At 35.8% G+C, this 24,442-nt stretch overlaps 2 protein-coding genes across 2 annotated transcripts; both read left to right on the plus strand.

Moving 5' to 3' along the window:
* Positions 1 to 3,557: 3,557 nt before the first annotated feature.
* On the plus strand, positions 3,558 to 9,142 carry LOC144569260 (protein PAT1 homolog 1-like). Its single transcript, XM_078319527.1, has 5 exons — positions 3,558 to 4,101; positions 4,573 to 4,733; positions 5,321 to 5,377; positions 6,102 to 6,171; positions 6,761 to 9,142. The coding sequence occupies exons 1-5, from the start codon at positions 4,038 to 4,040 to the stop codon at positions 8,677 to 8,679; spliced, it is 2,271 nt and encodes a 756-aa protein (XP_078175653.1). The 5' UTR covers positions 3,558 to 4,037; the 3' UTR covers positions 8,680 to 9,142.
* Positions 9,143 to 10,662: 1,520 nt separating this feature from the next.
* On the plus strand, positions 10,663 to 16,899 carry LOC144569643 (Radical SAM superfamily protein). Its single transcript, XM_078320106.1, has 7 exons — positions 10,663 to 11,120; positions 12,038 to 12,219; positions 12,654 to 12,744; positions 12,831 to 12,988; positions 15,251 to 15,422; positions 16,033 to 16,143; positions 16,529 to 16,899. Exons 1-7 carry the CDS (start codon positions 10,743 to 10,745, stop codon positions 16,613 to 16,615), a joined length of 1,179 nt encoding a protein of 392 aa, XP_078176232.1. The 5' UTR covers positions 10,663 to 10,742; the 3' UTR covers positions 16,616 to 16,899.
* Positions 16,900 to 24,442: the final 7,543 nt, after the last annotated feature.

A 24,442-nucleotide genomic window follows, 5' to 3' on the forward strand; every position in this document is an offset into this window, starting at 1 on the left:
ATGGGGTCAATTGACCCCCATTTGATCTAAGTAGATCTGCCACTGCCTTCCCAGACCATTTATGTATCATATTTTAATGTACCGTGAATCCATGATAGTATATTGAGTAGTATTAACTGCCTACCCACTTGACGAGTCTTTATTGAAAAATACTGCCTTACCTTCTTTTAGTTATAGTCAGGGGTGGAGGCAGAATTTTGAATAATGGGGTCAAAACTATTAAAAAAATTAATAACATAATTTTTTATTGAAGTAAATATTAAAAAAAGTCAACATTTGCATACTTAAAGTATAAAAGTTTTGATAGCCCGAAGTGTCCCAATTTATACAAATGTGTGTTTGACCTTTTAATATTAATCAAATCATTAGAAACAAGAAATGGAGTTCATATAATTATTTTTAAATCTTACTGGTACAAAAATAATAGCAATGTAAACTTTTCTTACTAGAAAAATAAAATAATATTATAACAATTTATACAAACGGAAGCAATACTTGGATTACAGATGTTGTTGCAAATTCAGGAGCAGTTTGGAGACATGAGTGTTAAATTTCATTTGCTCGTTAAAAATCAATTTTTGAATTTTTATTCAATAGGTAAAGTTATTTAGTGCTAAAATTTTTCATTTCTGAACTAGTATACTTCTTGATTTGGTACAATGTGCAAAAGCAATATGTTATTTCTTAGAAATTCTTACCGTGATGTAAAATCCTAATTGCAATTTGAATCCTAACCACTCTAAATGAAAGTTCAAGTTGGAGAATGGAGAAAATACTTATCTTTTGGTGCCCTTCAAAGATGAGAGATTGCTTCTTAAAAAAATCATTAAAGCAAGAGAATTGAAATTAGACATTTTGATTTTGAAGATAATATTCAATGGGAGATGGGGAGACGAAGAGTGTTGGATTGGAGAGAGACATGTGAAGTTTTTCATCTTTTGAAAAATAATAATATAAAATGTTACAAGTCTCCAATTTGTACACATTTAATAATTTATTTATTTTCTTGAAAAATGAATGGGGTCAACTATGTAACCTTTTCAGAAAATCTACGGAGGTCATCTTTTAGGTACCTTTAAGATTTAACTATAAAATATACAAAAGTAGCATGCATAATAGTTATTTTTTGAAAATAAATGGAGTCAATTGACCCCCATTTGATGTACATGTATTCGCATCTGGTTAAAGTAGTTAACAAAGAAATGCCGATTTTGGTTTTATTTGTTTATTTGGTTCATTTTTTGGTCTACATAGTAAAAAAAAATTCAAATTTGATGCTGGATTCAATATGTAAATATACTATATTTAATTTTGTCGAAACATGCGTATTCTGATTTATACTCTTCTTTACACTAATATAAGTATGTATTATCCAAATTTCATATTGAGTTCTATATAGAAGTACAGTAAAACTGATGCCCGATAAACCAAACATGTTTAGAGCATCAACATTTCAGCAAACTCAAATGAGTTTCTAAATAATTGTTAACTATTTTTTAAAAATTAAGGTCTCTAAAGTTTTTAACTCTCACATTTCTGAAATAATTTTTAGAATTTCTATTAAGTCGCGTCAGCAATAAAATTAAAGGGATAAATAATTTTAGCCAATCATTTGACAAGTAAAATTAAAGTGAGATTTACTAATGTTATGAAACAAATGATACTCTTTTCATATAGGGTATGTGCCTTCATTGAAGGAAGGGAAAGGCATACTAGTGTTGTCACGACCCCGCCGTCGGGCCGGGAGTTGCGACAAGAGAGGCACCCTCGCAAATTTGAGACAATACGGAGTCAGCTTTGTAGCTCAGAAAACACAAAGAAACAATACGGAGTCAGCTTTGTAACTCCATCCATCGTCCCGCCAACCTACGTCGCAAACAGAAAACACAAATAAACAATACGGAGTCAGCTTTGTAGCTTAGTAACCGGTTATTTAACGACGCGCTTCTCTATAACTGGCTTAATGAAACAACCATTCAAACGGACTGGATTAATCCACACAAATTCAAAACAAATTATGAATACATATTTAACCAATGATAGCACCTGGGTCTGGGTTATCAATAAAACAAGTCACACAATATCTATATCATTTCATTTCACACAATCATATCATTTCTCAAATTCTCATAACACACGATCATATCATTTCACAAATCAAATTCGAACCACAGACCCGCTATTCCGTTAAATATGCATCATAATCCAAAACCCAATTCAATTATCCAATTCAAAATGCAATTCAATCAAACAAAACGAAAACACAGATTATAGAGAAGTCCGATTACCTTATAGCGATCAATCCAGAAATCCAATTCGAAATACAATAGTTGTTCAGAATCAACGCAACGTAGTCATAATTTCAATCGAAGAGAACAATCAAATCTTAATCAATATCAAATATTTCCTTTACTTTCTCCAAATTTCCTTCACATTTCCTCTTTCTCTCTGTTTTTTTTCTTCAAATTTATTTGGTTTTTTTTTTTTTAAACTCTAATCCGAAAGAGAATAACCCTCTATAAAGAGGTTTTAACGGTGGTCAAAGAGATAAGGTTTATGCATGGGAGACACGTGGAAAGATGGTAAAAAAATCACGGAAGAAGCCACGTGGAAGTACTAGTGCCACCTTTTTCTTTTTTATTTTCAAAATATAAGATTTTTTTTACATAAGTAACCTTAGTATTTATTTTCAAAGTTGTATCTATTTTGAGAATTCTTTTTATAAATTAAATGTCCTAGAAGGATCACAATATTTTCTAGATTACATAGAAGTGACTTTTGAACCGGGATCAATAACTCAGAATCTAAGCATTTTTATTTTTTTTCCAATAACACAAAGAGAAATATATTAATTTTTCTTACAGTCGCGAAAAATCCGGCCTGAAAAATATTGATCCGGGTTATTTGTTACAGTCTTTCTAATAAATCAAATTATATTATATTCCATCTATTTTCAAAGAAATATATCCAATATTTCTAATATTTCAATACAAAAAATAAAAAATAAAAACAAATTTCTGTTTTATAAAAAAAAAAAAATCCAGCCCGTAGAAAAATTTCACGGGTGGGGTATTTTTAAAATTGTTACTAAGCTTTGGTTATTATTATTAAAATATTTTTTAATGGAGTAAAAATAAAAATGTCGGAAAAAAGAAGGTCGGCACTTTCAAAAATGTAATAGATTGTCTGTTCCTTTTTGAAACGTAATAAATTGATTTATTTGCTAAAAAGTTCATTTAACGACGACACCGTGAGAAATTATATTCAATAATAAGTTAATCAATGTAAGATAACATGAACTTTTAATAAACTTAAGAACACCTAGTTCTACTCAAATTATATATTTATCCAAATCTCTCAAATATTTCTACGCGGAGAGAAAGACCAACTAGTCATAGTTCCTGCTCGTACCATGCTGGCGCGGGACCAGTAGTCCAGTAGTACGGACCCCCTGGCGCGTGGTGCATGGAGAAAAGTTGTTGGGAAAATCCTGTAGACCGGGTCTATATGGCCTCGATAAAGCGGACAGTAGGGACTGGGGAGCGTATTAATGAAGCCAAAGCTCGATTATTTCACCTAAAATCCGCCTCTTCCCCCCTCTCTCTATCTAGAGAGGGACAAATGAAATCGCGTTAATTTCAATCGGTGAGCGTCGTTTTTTTGCGTAATCCAGCTCGAAATCCGCAAACCGAATCCCAGTATTCAATTCTATCCCCAGATTTGTAATTTCCCCAAGTTCGTTAGCTCCTTCGATCCGTTTTTCGCTCATTCAGATTTGGAGTTCAATTTATCTCGGATATCGCTTCTCGAGAAGTCTTGGCCCCCGATTTCGTCTCGAGTTTGCAGCTGTTAATGTATTAAGTTTGATATCTTTACCTCTTGTTCGATTTCTGTCTGTCGACAAGTTCGATCGGGTTTTCATCTTAGCTCAGCTCGAGAAACCTAACCCTAGATTTTGGCACCGGATTTACATCTCTGGCGAGCCGTATATTAATCAGAATTTTTAACTTGTTTTTAATTCCGAAAATATCGAACTGATGGGTTCGATGAGGGGACTGGAAGAACCAGGTCTTTTAGATCCTTCTGCATCTTCTTCTTCAGGTGAGATCCGAAATTATTATTTTCTATATATTAAATAAAGCAGACCGTAGGTTCTATCTTGCAGGTTTGGTGACAAACTGGGATATAATGGGTGCTAACCTTTTTTGGGAATGTTGCTGTCCCAGGAACTCTTAGCTAAAACTGTTTGTAATCTTAACATATAGAACTGTATCTGTTGAAATCCAGCATGTTCATGTAAATGTCGAACTGTACCAGTTGTTTGAAACATATGCAGGAATTATTACTGGTATACGTGTGTTGCCAAAAGGTCGGCTTGATTACCTTTACATGTGCCCAATTGTATCATCAATAATTCAAGTCATTGCTAAACTTGGAAACAAGCTTAAAACAAAATAAAAGAATAATCAGAAATGAAACAAAAATTAAAAGAATGCAATTTGTATATCCCAATATTAATTTGTTTGTCTAACATATAGGTTTTTAATTTTGATGTATTCTTTCTTTCTGCAGATAATACACATTTTGATGCATCAAGATATGAATTCTTCGGAAAAGGGGCAGTAGAGGAGGTGGTATTGGGAGGGTTAGATGATGAAAACGAAATTGATTCAAGGTTTGGTGGGCCCAATGACGCAGAATATCGATTTCCTTCCCTTGGAAACAAAGACGAGGTGGTTAAATTTTTTTTGATACCTTGCATTTTGTAAATTCGAAAAAAGTTTACTTATACCCCCACAAAGCCTTGAAGCAAATTAGTTGCCCTCAAAGCAAAAAATTACTGTCCTCTGTTTTGTTTCATTAAATGCCCTAAACTACCTTCTTTCTCTTGCTCATTCATGGCACAGCTGATTGAGGGGTAGTGTAATTTGGTCATTTTTTGAAGAAAAAAGGCAGGAGTAATATATTTTGCATAATTTATATACAGCAGCAGTGTGTTTCCATATTTTGCGTGGACATCTTTGGAGTAAGATCTTTTGGTATGACTTTTCAGTGTATGGCCTCCAACATATGATTGACAAACTATAAAGGTCTGCAAGCAAATGCTTTCATTGCTTATATGGACTGTGGTTACATGTAACATGTTACCAATACCTACCGTCTTGTCAGCATCAGTGTGGTTTGGTTGTCTACGTGAGGGTTTCTGCTGACTAGGTGTTAATTTGTGTTAAACTTTACAAAAGCCAAGTCTTAGTGCAAAAATGTAGAACCACGAGATTAGTTTTTGGTTGCTGATTTGAAATATATTTGCATTTTACAGGTTGACATGCTAAGCTCTCTGGAAAATATTGATGACCTTGCAAGTACTTTTGCAAAGGTTACCCTCTCTCTCTCTCTCTCCCACACACGCGCACACACATGAAACACTCTTTGCTCTCTTTTCTATCTTTTTTGTGCAAGTTATATTGTACATTGATACGTGTTTGCTCATTTTCCTTGGAAACTGGTGAACACCTTAGGAAAACCACCTATTTGAAAAAAAATGAAATTCTAAATATTCAGAATAACATCAACAGAACTTTTTTTTTTCCCTTCAAAAATAAATCGGGAGGTCATTCCATGCTAGAGGTGTTAGGTCAACTGCTTTTCGGCCATGTTTGGTTGTGGAGTAAGAGGTGGAGTAAACTCCTTATTCCACGCTTAAGGAGCCAAACGAGGAGTAACATAGGCGGTTTAAGATGGAGTAAGATTTGAGCTAAACCGGAGTAACTTACACCACCTAGAGAGGTGGTTTAGCTTACTTCACCAAACATGATTAACTTACTCCGGTTTAGCTTGGAGTAAGAAATTTAATCCGGTTTAACTTTACTCCACAACCAAACATGACCTTCGTTTGTACCGGTTATATATTATCACTATACTTTTCCTGTTTTGGAATCCTCTGATCCTAAGCTTTTGTATGAAGCTTGTGTACATAAATATCATGGGATGTATGCTTTTAATCTTTTGATTAATTTATTTTGGTTGAAGTACTTTCTTCATTTTTGTTTTTTTTGGGAGGATGACTGAATCCTGTACATTGTCTTATTTGATGATGACAGTTGAACAGAACTGTAAGTGGGAGCAGGAATGCTGGTGTCATTGGTGACCGACGCTCTGTTTCTATGGAAAGTAAGTGACCATATTTTCTTCTTTAGTTTGTCTAGTTTTTCTTAGAGATATTCCATCGCAGTCTACTATTATCTGTTGGTTGTTTGGCAATTTTTTTCTGGATGATCTCTTCTTCCACTTTGTTGCAGAAGGAATTTGGTGTATTAAACAGATCTTACATCACAGAATTCAAGTTTTTTTTATTGAACCTATGAGAACACATTACTGATCATACACAAAATTTGGTGCTGTTTAAGCATCATGCATGCATAGTTGCATACTAATTTGTGCACGAGTTCATGAACAGTGCTATTCTACCTGAAAACTTGCTACCATTATATATCCCAGTTAGTAAGTGAAAGTTTTGAACCTACTAACATGGTACAATGCTAGTTTGTTACCAACAAAATAAGTAGTCTACAAAATGGGAGAAATCCAGTAAGAATTTGGTAATTGGAAAATACCATAAAGACCTGACAGTCTGGCAAGTGTTGCTATCTGATGTTCAGGTCAAACTCCCTTTCTGTGTGTGTTTGTTTTACATCCTTTTTCCCTAACCTTAAAATAAAACACAGCTTCATGCCAGTTAACATTTTCAACTTTTTTTCAGGTTCTTCAACCACTGACTGGACTGCCGAGACAGAACTCCATAACTGGGTTGATCCGCAGCTCTTAGATGGAGACAGCTTACAAGACAACAAGCGATGGTGGTCCCAACCTGACCCATCATTTCGTGACTCAAAACCATTACACCGAACCTCCTCCTACCCATTACATCCCTTGACACATCATCACTCTGTTGAGCCTATTCCCATCCCTAAAACCCGATCCAGCTCCTCGTATCCTTACCCAAACCAACTGACACGCCATTCGAGTATCCCGTCTCTAAACTCTGGGCCTCATTACCCCGCATCTGGTTCATCCTCCTATGCTGGCTCCCAACTCTTATTAACTGGGTATCCTCATGGGTTACCATTTGCACCCAACATTCCTTATTCTCCTTCGAACATGTACCACCCTAATATACGTGACCCGATGCAATCTCTGTTATTCTCACAGAAACAGATGCTAAACCAGTTGCAAATGCAGGCACCAGTTTACCCACCTCACCTGGCTAGTATAATGCCCGAAATACGAGAACAGAGGCCGAGGCCATCACCAAGGGGAAAGCACCACCACCATAATCGCCATCCTAACTCAAGTCAAAATTCTGAAACCAACAGCCAAAGAGCTGACAGTATGATCCGTCTTCAATTCAGGTCCAAATACATGTCAGCTGAAGAAATAGAGAGCATTTTAAAAATGCAACATGCTGGGACACACAACAATGATCCATACACTGATGACTATTACCACCAAGCATGCATTGCAAAACGATCATCAGGATCGTACAACAGACAGCGTTTTTGTCCCGTCTCAATCAAGGATTCATCTTCTAAATCTCGTTCATCAAACAGCGAGTCTCACGGCCACCTCCAGGTTGACTCTCTTGGCCGAGTCTCTTTCTCTTCAATACGCCGGCCGAAACCTCTCCTAGAGCCTGATCAACCTGACAGTGGTTCCCATGGTCAGAAATTTCCCAAACCCTTGGAGAAGGAGGTTCCTCTTGCTGCAAGAATCACAATTGAAGATGGGTTCTCTCTGTTACTTGAAGTTGATGACATAGATCGGCTTCTACAAAGCAATCCACCACAGGATGGTGGTTTCCAGCTAAGGAGGCGCCGTCAGGTCCTTCTAGAAGGTCTTGCGGCATCACTCGAGTTAGTGGACCCGCTAAGCCCAGCCAAACCAGGTAACCCGGCAGGCCTTTCCCCAAAAGATGACCTTGTTTTCCTTCGTCTTGTCTCCCTTCCAAAAGGCCGCAAGCTTCTTTCCCGGTACCTGCAACAACTCATACCAGGCAGTGAGCTTGCACGTCTTGTGTGCATGGCCATTTGTCGGCACTTGCGATTTTTATTTGGTGGATTACCTTCGGACACAGCCGCGGCTGAAACTATAACTAAACTTGTAAAAACAGTCTCTTTAGCAGTCCGCCACATGGAGTTGAGTTCTTTGAGCGCCTGTCTTGCTGCAGTTGTCTGTTCGTCAGAACAACCCCCATTGCGCCCAATCGGAAGCTCAGCTGGTGATGGTGCCTCAGTTATTATAAAATCTGTGCTTGAAAGAGCAACTGATTTGTTGACAAACCCACATACTTCCTCTATTTGTACCCATCAAAACCGGGCTTTCTGGCAAGCCTCTTTTGATGCCTTCTTTAAGCTTCTGACGAAGTATTGCCTGGGGAAATATGAAAGTATATTGCAGATGTTGCTTTTGCATGGTAGTGGAACTGCAGTAATTGGTTCTGACATGGCTCGGGCAATTGGCATGGAGATGCCGGCTGAGTTGTTATGTGCCAGTTGTCCTCATACCAACGAACAGCAAAAAAAGATGTTAATGGAATTTGCTCAGAGAGCCATGCCGGTAACAGGTTTCAGACCTGATGGGCCTGGTAGTGGCCATGCAACCTCTGAATCGGTGCCGGGTTGACTTTTATATGACGAACTCGCACCTATCTGTAGGTCTTAAGGTGTATGGATCTGAAAGACCTTTTTTTTTTCTTTTTCTTTTCTTTTCTTTGCTAATCTTTGTTTCATGAATATGTCAAGTTTGTGTAACTTAAGAACATGGGTCGAGGTTGTTTAGGGGTTGAGGGAGGGGGGGGGGGGGGGGGGGGGGTTGTTTGGGGAGGTTCTAGTTTAGATGGGGGTTTATAAATGGGGTTTCCTGACAGGATATAGTGGAGAATATTAGTAGTGTTGTACGGGTTTCTGTGGTTTTTGAGAAGCCAGGTGCAAAGTGTTGAAGTTCTTAGGTGTGGAAGGTTAGTTTCTTATATGACCTGCTTCAGTTATCTTATATTCTCTAAACTTTGTTGCCTTTTGTGAACTTCTTTAAAAGTACTATGAAAAAACCATTTTCTTGGTGCAGTGGAAATTGTAAATTCTATGAATTGGCTCCTTTTATTTTTGTTCTGCTTATGTATTCCAATCTGAGAAATTGGTAGGCATGTGACTGCGTTAACTAATTCTTCAATTTGCACAACTGCATAGATATATCCGCTGCCTGTGGACATGTTGTGACTTAATGAGGATTTAGGAATAAGTTTAAAAGAATGGTCCTGTAAGTTCCCATGGAATTCGTTTGCTGTGGTTATATATTAGACTCTGATGTGGTTGTATAGACAAGGCACTTTCTTTTTGTGTACTGTGTATATAATATATGTAATAGCAGTGGTGTTGCTCACGAAACGCTATCCTCTGCGGAGGTTTTCCGTGCGGTGGTTTTGATCTGGTACGTTCGTTTCGGATCGGATGGGCTGGATTAAGGGTTCACCAAATGTTGAGTGTTTTTAAAATTCGGGTAAGATTTGATCTGGTCCGTCCGATTCTAAATAAACGAACCAGATCAAAACCACCACACAGCACCGCACGGAAAACCTCCGCAGCGGATACTTTTCCGTTGCTCACTGGGTACCTGAATTAAGAATGATGGCTTACAGACGCCAATTGGCAATATGCCGGGTACAGATTTTAACATAGTAGTTTTGGCTTCATGCAGTGCATGGACTATGGATCGCTGTTTTGATTGCATAGTCAATGCGCTGCTAAAACTACTACGATAAAATCTTTACCGCAATATGCCTCCCCAGGAGCTCTCTGTATTCGTGCTAGTTCTCGCAGATTAGTTTAAATGTTATTTATTATTTATTATATGTCGCAAAATATAAACCACTATAAAATTTAAATTATTTGTTAGATAATAAAATTGTGTCAAATATCAGTTCAAATGTAAAATTGTACAGAGCTGTTTCAAATTTCAAAATTGTTTTAGCAATGATGATTACATTGTCAAATTAATATGTAATCAATAAACCCGAACAATGCGTTTCAAACTGCGCCGTCTCTCGATCGAATCCATATCCTATGATGTAACAGAATAATTCATGTTTAGATCAGGACCGTCCGATCAGAATCTGAAACAATTCAGCTCGAGATAGAACACAAGGTCCCTTTAATATTTGTTTGTATTCTAATCAGACAGTTTGGATCTAAATAAATATGAAATATGATGTTACCTTTGGTGATCGAATTCCGATATTAACGAACCCAATTCTAATAACTCATAATTGAAATCCCTAAAATCAGGGAGAATTCCCCTAAAAGCAAGAAATTAACGCACCAGCCGAAATTTCAGTAGTAGTTTGGATCAGCGTTCAGAAATCAATCGCAGCCGCTCATCTCTATCTCACCGTGCCGTTTGTACAGCCAGGATTTCGCCCTCCGAGGAGAGCCTTGCAAGGGCGCTTATAGTTCTCCAACTAATTGATTCCATGTGCATTGGTTATATCGAAGATCGTCATTGCTTCCTATTTTACCCTCACAGATGTCTATCCATCCAGGCCTGATCCAACGAACAATCTTTGTTATCAGATCATTCAATGTAAGGATAAAATTGTAATTTCCAATGCCTCTTATGTTCATATCAGAACCTTTTCGCTCGATTTTCTCCGTCAGCAGCCGTTCACAAAAAACCAGAAAACATCGTTCAAAATGCTAAAAAATTCGCTAGTTAACCCATCAACTACACCGTTTCCAATCTTCTCTCCGAAACCCACCTCCCGAAATCGCTTTAATGTTGTTCAAATCCCTCGATGCAACTCACTGGATGTGGAATTATCCAAGAGTTTTTCTAACACCGACCCTTCTTCTTCTCCAGCGAAACTTCTAGAGTCTTCTCATGCCGTTTCTACACCCCCATATCCAGGTGGGATGGGCCCACATACCGGGCGGGACCCGAATGTGAAGAAACCTGATTGGTTGAGACAGAGGGCTCCACAGGGCGAGAAATTTGCTAGGTTAAAAGACTCAATCGGCGAATTGAAGCTTAATACTGTTTGCGTGGAAGCACAGTGCCCCAATATTGGCGAGGTATTTTGTTTCAGATTATATTTTTAACTTGAAATTATTTCAGAGCTGCTTTCCATGACAGCTTCCTCCTCCTACAGAAATTATATATTCTTTATGAAGCACTAGCTGTCTGTACCAATAAATTTTAGTTATCAGTTTTGTTTGAGATTGAAATAAGAAAGCTGAACTATGGCTACAACACAAAAACTGCAAATGTAGCTGGTATCTTGTACTCACAACCATCTGTACCTATTATGCAAGCAGCAACTAGTGATATTTACTTCTCTAGTAACTAAGGTCATGTTTGGTTGGGGAGTGAAGTTAATCTGAATTAAATTTCTTACTCTGAGTTAAGGTAGATTAAAATAATCATGTTTGATTGGAGTTTGATTGGAATTTGGTGGAGTAAGCTCATGAAGAGAGAAAATTATAACATGGTGTTACTCTAACCGCGGGACCCACAGGTGGAGTAAGTTACTCCACCTAGAAAGATGAAGTAACTTAATCTGGATTAACTCAAATATTACTCCATCTTACTCCAAATTTACTCCTCATTTGGCTTTTTAAAGGTGGAGTAAAGGGTTTACTCCACTTACTCCACTTACTCCACAACCAAACATAATCCAAGTGCTCTATAGGGACCCTCTATGTAACCAGGGAAAGAGCCAAACTTTCAAGCTATGGGGGTCAAACGTGAATGGGAGTCAATTTTACAGTACCCATAGCATTTAACTCTAAACTATATAGAAAATCTTGCACAAGTACAATTTTTTTTTAAAAAATGAATGGGGTCAATTGACCCCCATTCACTATACATGGTTCCGCCTCTGTATATAAACCATGCAATATTATCTGCTCTTTTCTGCACATCAAAATGAGTTTCCTGTCTATGAAAGAAAGTTCGTCTTTTCTTGTTCTAATTGTTTTCATGCACATAGTGTTGGAATGGAGGAGGAGGAGCAGGAGGAGATGGAGATGGGATAGCAACTGCTACCATTATGCTTCTTGGCGACACATGTACACGCGGGTGCAGATTTTGTGCCGTGAAAACAAGCCGTAACCCGCCCCCACCAGATCCTACAGAACCTGAGAACACTGCCCGTGCCATTGCAAGCTGGGGGTAGGTAGAAACACTTTATTGCTCATTCCAATGGAGAATCAATGGGATTTTAATGTCTTTTGGAACTTGGAATTAATCATTCTCCATTCTAGCTCTTTTACTCCCCTATAGAATAAATTGTTTTAAGTTATTCTGATTTCTGTCCTTTGGATTACTGTAGGAAGAGAGTACAACCAACCCCATCTTTTCTTATTCTATGTAGGAAATGCATATTAACAATTTAGCAAGCGTTTTGGAATAGTACCTTGGAATTAAGGCTTTAATTGCCATTTGTTCTTATCTTCACAGTATGTAGTTACGCTGGACAATTCTGGGTGGTTCCAGATGTATTTTTTTACTGAGAAATTAGTGTAATCCATATGAAAAGTTCATATTCAATGAACATTTGGTTTAACCAACCTACAAGGGTGATGATATTTGTTTCTGTCTTGCAGGGTGGATTATGTGGTGTTGACCAGTGTTGACCGAGATGACCTTCCTGATGGTGGAAGCAGCCACTTTGCCGAGACTGTTAAATCGCTGAAGGTTTGTTTTTAGTTTTCAATTATGGATAAAAGGAAATTTCATAGGACATATCAGTGCTGAAATTTAGGATGTTTATTCCTGAGCAGAGGATGAAGCCAGAGATTTTAGTGGAGTGTTTGACGTCTGATTTTAGAGGGGATCTAGAAGCTGTGTCGCTTCTGTCAAACTCAGGTCTAGATGTATTTGCACACAACATAGAGACGGTGAGACGGTTACAGAGAATTGTCAGAGACCCTCGAGCTGGGTACACATCCTATGTTAATTTTTTTCTTGTTTGATTTGAAATGCTTTAAGCTGAACAAATGCATGCACATGTAGCTTTGTATATTGTATTAGAAAGTTATTACATTAATTCCAAAATTTTATTCATTTTTCACAGAAAGCCTTCTCTTGGGCCTTTAAGGACTTAGCAAAATTTTAAGCCATAAAGATATTTGGTAAAAAGGTGTGGAGACTTTTAGATCAAATATGACTTCTTAAACTTAGAAAGTTCAAAGTTAATTGATTTTCTGACAATCAAATGCACTCATAAGTATTTAGAGAAATCTATATATTTCAAAAGTTCAAGATTTAGATATTTTCCCATCAATATTTCAAAATTAGCTATTTTGACATCTAAACTCACTTATTTTATTAATATACCCATTTCTTAATTTAATTACTTAAAATATAGTTGAAGATTAAATAAAAAATTTAAATTGACAGTTTACCCTTACTTTACAACACTGTATACATAACACCTCTCTTCTCTTCTGGCAACCCAATTTCAAAATGCAAACTTACAAAATACAAAACTAACTGAAGTGAAATAAGGGAGACACTGTAAACCTTGATCAGAAATCTTTGCCTTCCCACTGGAACTATTGTTTACAGTAAACTTGCTACTCAGTAAACCTTGAGCAAAGATCTTTGCCTTCCTACGGGAACTATTGTTTCTTCTTACTTTCATGGAATTCTTTCTGTTATCTTTTCTCTCCTCTGATTTTTAACATGAATCTCAAGTTTATTACAATTGCGTGGGATGATTTCGCATGTTTCAACAGGACTTGACTTCTCTGGTTTAATCAAATTTAATCTCTTTTTATCCACTCTCTCCTTTGAGAGTGATTGTTAGAGCAATCGACATCTGGACTTATCTGCATAAAAAGGGGTAGAAGTATAAAAATCAAATAGAGAGAACCACGAATTAAATTGAAAAAAAAAGCAGACTAAATAAGCACAAGGGCCCAAATTGAAAAAAAAAAATTAATGAGTAGAAAAAATAAACTCTGGTACAGGCATACATTAGAAACAATACAGAATATATCAAACTATTTTACCTGAATGCCAATGCATCTTTTTTGTATTTTAGTTGGTAAGCAACAAAAAGGATTTAAATTCTTTTAGTTGCTTCATGAACAAGTTCAGTTATTTTGACAATTTACAAAGCATCCAAAGATTGTTTACTGTAAAGCATAATATAAAAGTTTGAAAATGTCAATTGCAAATAAAACCTCTGAAGTGAGATAAAATTATAGGGAAGGTGCACGCTTAGATAAAATATGCAAGCAATGCCTTACCTTAACATACAATTCATGAACCTCCTATGTTTTTGATGCCATCTTCATTGGGGGAGTCATGAATTAACAACAATCTTGTATGTAACAATTGTTGGTCATGGAGAAGAAATGTAAACTCAGTCCTTCATGTATCAGATTGTTGGTCAATAGCAATACGTAGGTCAAGATGAGAGTAAACTGAGTGTTTGAGCAAGAGAGAAGAATTGGGTGTCGAAGGACGGTGCAGGGGAAGAACCGAAGGGAAGAGGGAGGGTTGTGGGAAGAAAAGGGGAAGGACTTAGGAACAGATTTTGAAGGGTAAAAGTGTCGATTTATCTTTTTTACTTATATTAAATGGTATGTTTAAGTTCTTAAATTAAGAAATGGGGATATTAAGAAAATTAGTGAGTTTATATGGGGAAATATCAAATCATTAATTTTTTTTTTTTATAAGAAATGTGGAGGTCTAGCCTCCAGATTCCATTGCAATGGACACCAGTGGTGTCAGTGTTACAAAGTTTTTATAATTACAAAATATAAGCTTTAAAAAGAAAGGAATACAGTAAATTAGAGCAGTGCTAGAAAGTAAACAAATTGTGCAACATAAAATTCGGAAGTACACACATCAGACAGCATAAAACCATACTGATATTTCTCCCATAATCTCCATGTCAAAATCCTGGGCGTTTTGCATTCTTCTCTGAAAATTCTTTTACATCTCTCTCTTTAAATGATAAAGCAAGCTGTGATTTGTGTTTGCCTGACCTCCTTTTGCTGTGATTTCAATATTGCCCCTGTGAAATCTTTGATTAAATCACAAAGTTGTGATGGGTATATATAAATTTCTGAAGTATTTTAAATAAAAGAGGAATTTTCTTCTTGTCTCTTTGATTTTAGGTACACAGTCGTTAATTTTGATAATGTCTAATTTATTTCTTGATATAACATTATAACATGATCTTTTGTAGGTACGAGCAGAGTTTATCTGTTCTAAAGCATGCAAAGGAAAGCAAAGAAGGCATGATAACTAAATCATCTATTATGCTTGGCCTTGGAGAGAAGGATGAAGAAATTGAAGAAGCCATGGCTGATTTAAGAGCCATAGGGGTGGACATCCTCACTTTGGGTCAATACTTGCAGGTTTGGTTATTCTTTCTATTTAACTGCATAAGATCATTACTACGGTTTGTTTGTTTTTGTTTTCTTTTTGCAAAGTAAACCAAGCATTGCACTGTACGCAAATGGCAACCAACATTCTGATTTTGATCTTAAGAATCAACTGATAAACGAAGGCTGTGTTAAGTAAAAGATAATTAAAATTGCCCTCGTCCTTCTCATACTATACCTAAACATGTAAAACCAGTGTTTGGACTCATTCTGCTTGATTTTAGTACAAATGTGCCTAGAGATTAAGAAGGCTCCTAAAGTTAGTGGGAGAAATTGCAGATTGTTGATGGAATATACCTGTACCATCACATAAACTAGTATCTCTTTTTTTCTTTTCTTTTTTGAGAAGAGGTTGGGGGTCATGTCACATAAGCTAGTTTTGGGTGGGGGTTGCAACTCATTACATGGTTAAATACAAGGTGTTATTTGCCGAAAGACATTAATATGGATGGTCTTTTTTTTTTGAGAGAGAAACCCGTAGGTATATGGATGATCTTGGCGTCAATTGAATGTGCATATAGTACAATTGACTACTAAACAATATTTTCTGATTTCTTATGAATTTGCTTGATAAATGTTACAGCCCACACCATTGCACTTGACAGTAAAAGAGTATGTGACTCCTGAGAAGTTTGAATGCTGGAAGGTTTATGGTGAATCAATTGGTTTCAGTTATGTGGCAAGCGGTCCCCTGGTAAAATCTTTAATCTCCTTTTTCCCCTTCATGTCTTACACTAATATAATTTTCGCCCTAGTTTGAGCATTGTTATCTGTTGAACTTGGATTGAGTTTTGAGCTCGGAATGAGCCTCAGTTGTTCAATAGAACTGAAAGAAAAAATGAACTGTCACAGAGGCACTGTACCATGGACTGGACCTACCATTAAGTTAATTCCAAATCCAGCATACAGTCCTTTGTTTAACTTGTACCATAAATGAGTCAAACTGTAGTGAAGAGTACTAAAAACTGAAGTGAGCTGTAAGTATCTGTGGACATTATAGCTGAGTCATTATGTGTCTCAGCTCTCTAGTTTTGATGGGATTTTACTTTGCTAAAAGTAATCTTACTCTTGTCGTGTAGGTTCGGTCATCGTACCGAGCAGGAGAGCTCTTTGTTCAAAACTTGGTAAAAGGGAACAAGAGTAAGACCTTGTCAGGTAGATCTTAGTGTATCTTTATGTTATGCTGTACTTGTATCAATTAATCGGCAGTTTCATTTTTGGTTTCTTTTATTTGTTATTATCAATTTGCTCTTCTTTTATATTATCATAGCTTTCATTGTGTTTCAGCATGGGATAAGTTATTTTCAATACAAGTTGTTAAAATAATTGAGGCATGGAAAGAAATATAATTTTAACTTAAAAGAAAAGAGAAAAAGCTCTTTTGACTTATTATCATGATAATTGCCCCTTTCTGAATAGCTTTTTGAAATAATGCTATTTTATTTCATCATATTTTATTCTAAAGCTTGCTTTCATGTGAAGTAGTGGCTATTTAGCTACTGTACCAGTATTTTTGGAACCTGAGCAGGTCTGTACCGGGTTTTGTCCCTTTTACTGGAACTTTCACTAATTGCTGATGGACTAATGTTAGCACCTTCAAATTGTCTATGGACCCCAAATGAAACATCAAGGGGGACAAAAAAAGGGCACTATGTACAAAACTGAGAACCTACTTGTAGGGACATATAAACACGATTATAAAGACAAAATGAAAGACGCTAGCATGGGATGTGCTGAGTGCATATTTCTAGGTCTGATAATTTCTTCTTGTTAAATTTGTCATGCCAAAATTGAGTACATCAAAGCTGTTGCTGGTAGAGGCGTTGGTCCTACGGGAGGACTGGGGTTCAAATCCCGCATGTGTAGGGATGGGCTGAGTTTGTGCGTGCGAGTGGGTGGTGCCTAAAAAAAGGGTCTCAGTCTACTGCAACTGTTGCCAATGGCACAGGGTTCCATCGATCAGTGACTTGATGGCACCTGTTGCAATTGACAAATATGGCAGCCGATGTCTGGTACAATGTTGAGAATTGAGCTCCTGGGTTGGTTTATGATTGAATACTTTTCATTGCCTAGTCCTGTTGCAATGTCTGGTACAATGTTGTCTGTGAGAATTTTAAGTACATCTGCTAATACGACTAACTAACGGATGACACCCCTCCTAGCACGTATTAAATGCTGTTGTTAGCTCTGGGTACGTGGTGCTTATCTTTTGCCTAAATATAATATTTGTTGAAATGTATAGATAAAGATGATTTACTTGACAATTTTGATAATGAATTTGAAAACAAATAAAAAATATAAATTGAATTTATAGGTGTGCTATTAGACATATAGCTAGCCTAACAATTAGATCTCGTACAATTTAAATATTATTTGATGATGCATTAAGGATCATTAATTTCGCATTTTAAAAATTTTAAGTCATTTGACGTACAACGGAACATATATCAAATGTTATTATGTGTTATAGTAGATATAATATATGAATAATTTAAATCATGCTTATACCGATTGTATTTTAAATTTAAGTTTTACTTTTCCAAAAATTATCAAGATTTTCAAAATTTAACTGTAATAATCCTTAAAAGTAAATTCCTAAGAAGGCGGAGTAGTGATTGCTCTTTACCTCTAAAATCAATTCCAAGGCACATCAATATTCAACCGAAATTTTTATTAATAGAAAATTAATTAATTAAATATCAATAATGGAGAACGAATCTGAATTTTTTCGAGATATAAGGAAAACGTGATAGTTTATAACGTTCTCTGGACGTTATAAACTATCACGGCCTGAAACAGTGCCAGTTCCTGGCCAAAACAGTGTAATTTCATGCCAAAACAGGGAGGCCGAAACAGGCTGTTTCTGGCCGTGATGATCTATAACGTCCAGAGGACATTATGAACTATCACGTTTTCCCTATATCTCGAAAAAACTCAAGCCCGTTCTCCATTATCGATATTTATTTAAATAATTTTCTATTAATAAAAATTTCGGAATATTGAGTTACAAGGTAAAAACCATTCCACCAAAGAAAGCCTGTACAGTAAATAAACATTTCACATTGACAGTTCAATGCAAGACATAGTCACATAAAATGGATTACCATTTGAATATTCCTTTCTTGTGATGACTGAGTTAGCAACAGAAAATGCTTCGTTAAATATAAAAGCGCCAGATGTCGCAGCAGATTCGTTTATCACGATCCCAGGCCAAGTCCTTGTCTCGTCATCTCGTGCGCCAACCCGAGCAAGCTTCCAAACAGATCTCGTCCTGACACGTGGATTCAAGAGCTCACGGGTTTGTTTGGATTTACACTGAGCCTCACCTCTCGCTTTCATTCTTCGCTGTTCAACTTCACCCGACAAGAATGCAAAGGAAAAAGGTAGAAAATCAACGGCTAGTAGGGTCAATCAATAGTGGGTCCTGTTTTATTCTTTTTTAACCAACGGCTATTTTACCCGCGGAAAATTTCAATTTCTTTTTGTCGGGTTTTTCTTTGTTGGAATTGACATTTCTTAAAATTTTATAAAACAGAAATACGATATGACGTGTGAACTTCATCCCTTCTGAACTTAATTATGCGCAGGAGGAATCAGAAAATTTAGATAGGGGTGCTGCTAGAGATCTAAACATGTAATGTATGAATGTACCGTGTCGTGATTAGTCACAATGTGATTTGGATCATGTAATGTAGTATTGTGTCGAGATCAAGTTATATTTTTATGTGTCGTGATTAAATTTAAAATAATAGTTATGACACATTAGTCATGCCGTGACTACACGTGACATGTCCAAACATGATTGGTTATGCTTGGTTATATTTAACTATTTTTTTCATAATTTAAATTAGTTTATTCAAGATTTACCTTTCGATCAAGATCTAATGGTCATGTTCAAACGATCATAATTACACGTGATTCGTGTGACAACGTGAAGTGCAATAATCGGATTTTTTGTGTGACGTGTTGTGCCAAATTTTTTAAAGATAGTCACGTCATGTGAATGGTCATGACACGGGATATGAGTCACAACATGTAACCGTCACACATATCAGGCTATTACATACTCGATCATACTGTGACTTTTTTACATTCCTAAATACTAGATAAATAAATCTTATATATTTTTATTTTACGAAGAAATTAATGTTGTATAAAAATTAGAAAAATTAAAGAACAAAACTAGGAAAACCAATTTATAAGAATGTTTAGCACCTCTTCTTCTTTGTCTACTGTTGCCCCAGATTATAAGGGAATGAGTTTTGTTTGTGTAATTGCAAGCACGTATACAATCGTGTGTGTAGATTAACAAGAGGCTAGTATTTTCCAAAAATTAAAAAAAAAAAAAATACTGCACTGAGAAGAGCTAGATTAATCTTTTGATAAAAGATAGGAGCAGTGTTTTAAAATGCGGTTTGTTCATGCATGCGGAAGACCACTGCATACCGCATATGCGGTATGCGGACGTATATGCGGATTTTAAAATAAAAATTCACGTATATATATATGTATATATATTTATATTCATATATTTGAATTTATTTCCACATTCACATAAATTCTAATTAAAATATAATAAAATTATCAAATTAATCAAGAATATGCCGCATATTTGGACCGCATAGCCGTTTTCATTCCTCATGACCGCATATTCGGACCGCATATGCAGCCGCATGCTCAAAACCGCATGGGAGGACTGCATGACCATTCTGAGCACAGCTGCCAACTGTATAGGTATATGAGGCCGCATTTTAAAACATTGAATAGGAGTAAAAAAAGGTATCAATTAGGTTAATTAACAAACTGGATGCTAATGGAGCAATCAATAATCATGATTGCTCTAAAAAGAAGTGCAGAAGAGAAAGAAATGCAAATTAACATAATCATGATACAGACAACATGCCTTCTCAAAGTGGGAACTTTATTCCCGACCTAAAGCTTCGTTATTTCAGAAACTTTGGATGTTTCTATGCAGAGAGCATTCCTTTGATTTCTCATGTTATCCCTTCAACATGCTTTGCACCTTGCGCTCTTTTCCAAGAAAAAAGACTCATAAAATTAAAGTCAAAAGAAATTGCATTGCGCTCCTTGATTAAACAAAATTGTCCAAGGGCTTTTCCTAAAAAAAGAAAAGAAAAGAAAAGAGAAAGTTGCTATAGGAGATGGGGGCTTTACAGCTAGAGTGGTAAAAAATGCACGGAATGGCACAGTATGCCCGTCAGTTACGTGCCGTGACTATGTGTCTTGTGATGTAATCATCTTTTAAAATTTTGGCACAGCACGTCACGTGAAAGATCTAGTCACGGCACGGTACGTAGTCACGCGACTCACGTATAATTAGAACCATTAGATATTGATTAAACGATAAATCTTAAATAAACTAACTTAAATTATAATTAAATGGTTACACGAGTCACGCGAGGCATATTTGATCACGGCATGACTCACGTGACGTGACCACTCTTTAATATTTTAATTATGACATGACATTTAAAAAATTAACTTAATCACAGTACAAAAATAAAGCCACAGTATATTAGTTACGGCACGGCACGACATAGCAAGTGTTTTCAACTCTACTTACAACAACTAAATGAGAGCGTAAAAAATATTCCGATTTACAAATTTAATTGGTTTTGGGGCTATTTTAATATTACATCGATCACCTTTTGAAAACTCCAGAAAGTGAAAATAATGTACCTGCCACGTGGAATTTGGATTTTATGATTAGAAGTTTAGAACCTCAATTAGTACAATATGCGCAGAGCAGGTGGGCCGCCTAGGTCAGTGCTAAACAGTTAATACCCCACGGGCCCACTGCCAAGGCAGTCGGCACACGTTATTCCTATTTCTTAAATGCCTGTGGGCAAAGCCTTGTATTGATAAAGATACGCACAATAAATTAAAGATAAAAAATAATGAAAAGTAAAGGAAGTCAGAGTATAAAGAAGAGAAAATATCAAAATAATAAATGAGCGTGGTCTACTGGGCCCTGTCTACAAAAGAGCTACTAGAGCTGTCAAAAAATCGCTCTAACAAATACCACGCCGTACCGCAAGAAATATAATACTTCTAGTGAAACTATATTTACTTCTAAGCTCGAGTGACGAGTGTTCCTCGGTTTAATTCGGTTGAAACCGAATTGAACTTGTCATGATATGCAATAATGTTATTTAGAAAAACCTATAAAAATATAACTTGTCATTGACGTCTTTCACTTGTGCGCCAAAATTATAGTTTACATTCATACATGAACTCTGAGTGTGCAATCTTATTTAAAACTACTCAAAAGTTCTTAATATATTAAAATTATTGAACCCATCAAATCACGCGGACATATATAATCTTTCGACTTAGAACCATACAAGACTCAAACTTTGCATTTTTCTCGTAATTTTATCAGACATAATCATCCGAGCTGTAAAAAACCAAATTACAAACTTGACGCCAACAAAATTTATCAATTCATTTAAACTTAACCTTTTTAGACACATTCTATTTACTCAACAATATATGACAGTAAGAATACATTTAAATTTACAATTCAGAACGAGGTCATATCAGCTAAATAACAAAAGGACGCAGATATGAATTTAGCTAGAACTGTTTCATTTACAATCCTGGAATAGTAGCAAACTCAGTTTCTCAGTGGAAAGAAATACAAGTTCCAAAAATGAAGGGGGGGGGGGGGGGGCCTTCCAAACAGGTCCAGATCAAACCACTGTCTCAATAAAATAAATAAATAATGCAGCAAAACGTTGGGAAGATGGAAACGAAGGAATCCCAAGGCCACACGTATCCTCTGCATTAACTCCAAAATAAATTTTTGAGTTAATGCATCTCGCCCGTCTGATTTTAAACGGATCTAATCCGTACATATTTTAAAGCAAATCGGATGGTCGAGATACATTAACTCAAAAAGTTAATGCAGATGATACGAATTCAGACCGAAGCACAGTTCCTCTCTCTCTCATTAACTCTTCCCTGCTACGAGTCAAATTCTCTGCAGCGTTACGATTAAGATACTCCGAATGCCGAGTCCCTTCGCTGTCAACCCCACTTTCTTTATAGTAAATTTACCTGTCAGTATTTCACCACAGAGTTAGTTCAAAGAATGCGCCTCATGAGATCAACATTCTCTTTCGGTCGTGATGAGCTGTTGGCGTTTTCAGGTTTCTCGGGGTTGCCAAAAGCCCCAAGCATTATTATACAAAAAAAACAAAAAGGAAGGTTGTCCGAATGCAGTAATGGTGCGGGCAGAATTAATACCCGACCCGATCCGATTGGAATCCATTGGATCTCAGCTCAGGTCCCTCATTTTAATTCGGGGAATTATTTTAAGATAATATATAACATTTTTTAATTAATTGTCTTCAAGTTGTTGGCGAATGGCGAGCTTTTGTTAAAGTTTAACAGTATAACAGTAGAGTACACTTTTTACTCTCAAGTAAGGAAATCGAAAGACAAAGAGTTCTTGCATCACAGTCGATACTTGTGATTCATATGTGATTGGTTTTTTGTATATGGTTTGAAAATAAGACAAACTGTGATCATTGATTAGGGAGTAATGAACTGCTTAGGATCATGCAAATATATATGTTTTTTTTTTCATAATACTATTTCTCATTAAAAATTAATAGGATTTGCACAATTATGAAAGCTACAAGTATCTATGCAAACAAGCATTTTGAATATTTGTTGAAAATTTTAACTCAGACAAAAGAAATATTCAATCTAAGTTGTTAAATTATTGACTTGTTGTATTATTTCATCTTATTTGTCAGTCAGCACAAGCCACATTATTAAATATGTTCATAAGCATATGCAAATCCATATGTAATGAATGGGGTCAATTGACCCATTCATTTTTTTTTTTATATTTATACTCTATTTTAATATAGTTTATATTAAAATATTATAGATAGTGTGAAATTGACCTCCATTCGTAATAGGAAATTTTTATATATTTGATCTCATTCACATTTGACTCACATAGTCTGAAAGTCTGGCTCTGCCTTTGTTCATAAGTATTGTTTGTTAGATTTATTTTCATATATTGGAAATATTATCTTTTCTAAAAACTATTTGACATATTTTTTTCTCATGCTATTTTAGTATATTTTCTATCAATTCTCACAAAAATCATCATTTTTATGAAAAACAAAATTTCATCAAGACAATACTATAATTTTGTACGATTCTTCTAATGCTCATAAGTCCTTGTAAATGAGTAAATAATTATTCTAAATATACTAGTAATGGAAATAATATTTACAAGTGCACAAACTCAGCAGTTAACACATAAAAAAAAATCAACAAGAATAAAGAGAATTCATATCAGATAAGTTATCTCAAATTTTGAGTTTGAATCTAAACCGACCAATCTCCTTCGTCACAAATATTAAAGAGACTATACATTCCACCTAAGTAAATAATTATTCTGAACATATTTGTAATGAAAATAATATTTACAAGCACACAAACTCAGCAATTAGCATGCAAAAAAAAAAAAAAAATCATATCACCCAAGTTATCTGAATTTGAATTCAAACTGTCCAATCTGTTTTGTCACGAATATTAAAGGGGCCGTACATTCCACCTAAGTAAATAATTATTCCAAATATACTCGTAATAAAAATAATATTTACAATGCACGAACTCAACAATTAGCAATTAAAAAAAAATCAACAAGAACAAAGAGAATTCATATCACCCAAGTTATCTCAAAATTTTGACTTTGAATCCAGTCATCCAGACTGTCCGATCTGCTTTGTCACAAATATTAAAGGGGCCGTACATTCCACCTCGTGGTGACAGGATTGCCTGGACTCTGATCGGACGGTCCGTATCAAACTTAAAATTTAAGTAACTTCAGGGGAACCGGATCATAACGAGTAACGGGTCTAACATGAATCCGGTAAAATATCCTAATAATTCCTCGGGTCCCCTCTTTAACGAGTGCGTATCCTCTGAGATATCTCAACTTTTGCGTG

The sequence above is a fragment of the Carex rostrata genome, chromosome 18 (genome assembly GCF_964058835.1).
Source record: "Carex rostrata chromosome 18, lpCarRost1.2, whole genome shotgun sequence".
Classification (NCBI taxonomy): domain Eukaryota; kingdom Viridiplantae; phylum Streptophyta; class Magnoliopsida; order Poales; family Cyperaceae; genus Carex; species Carex rostrata.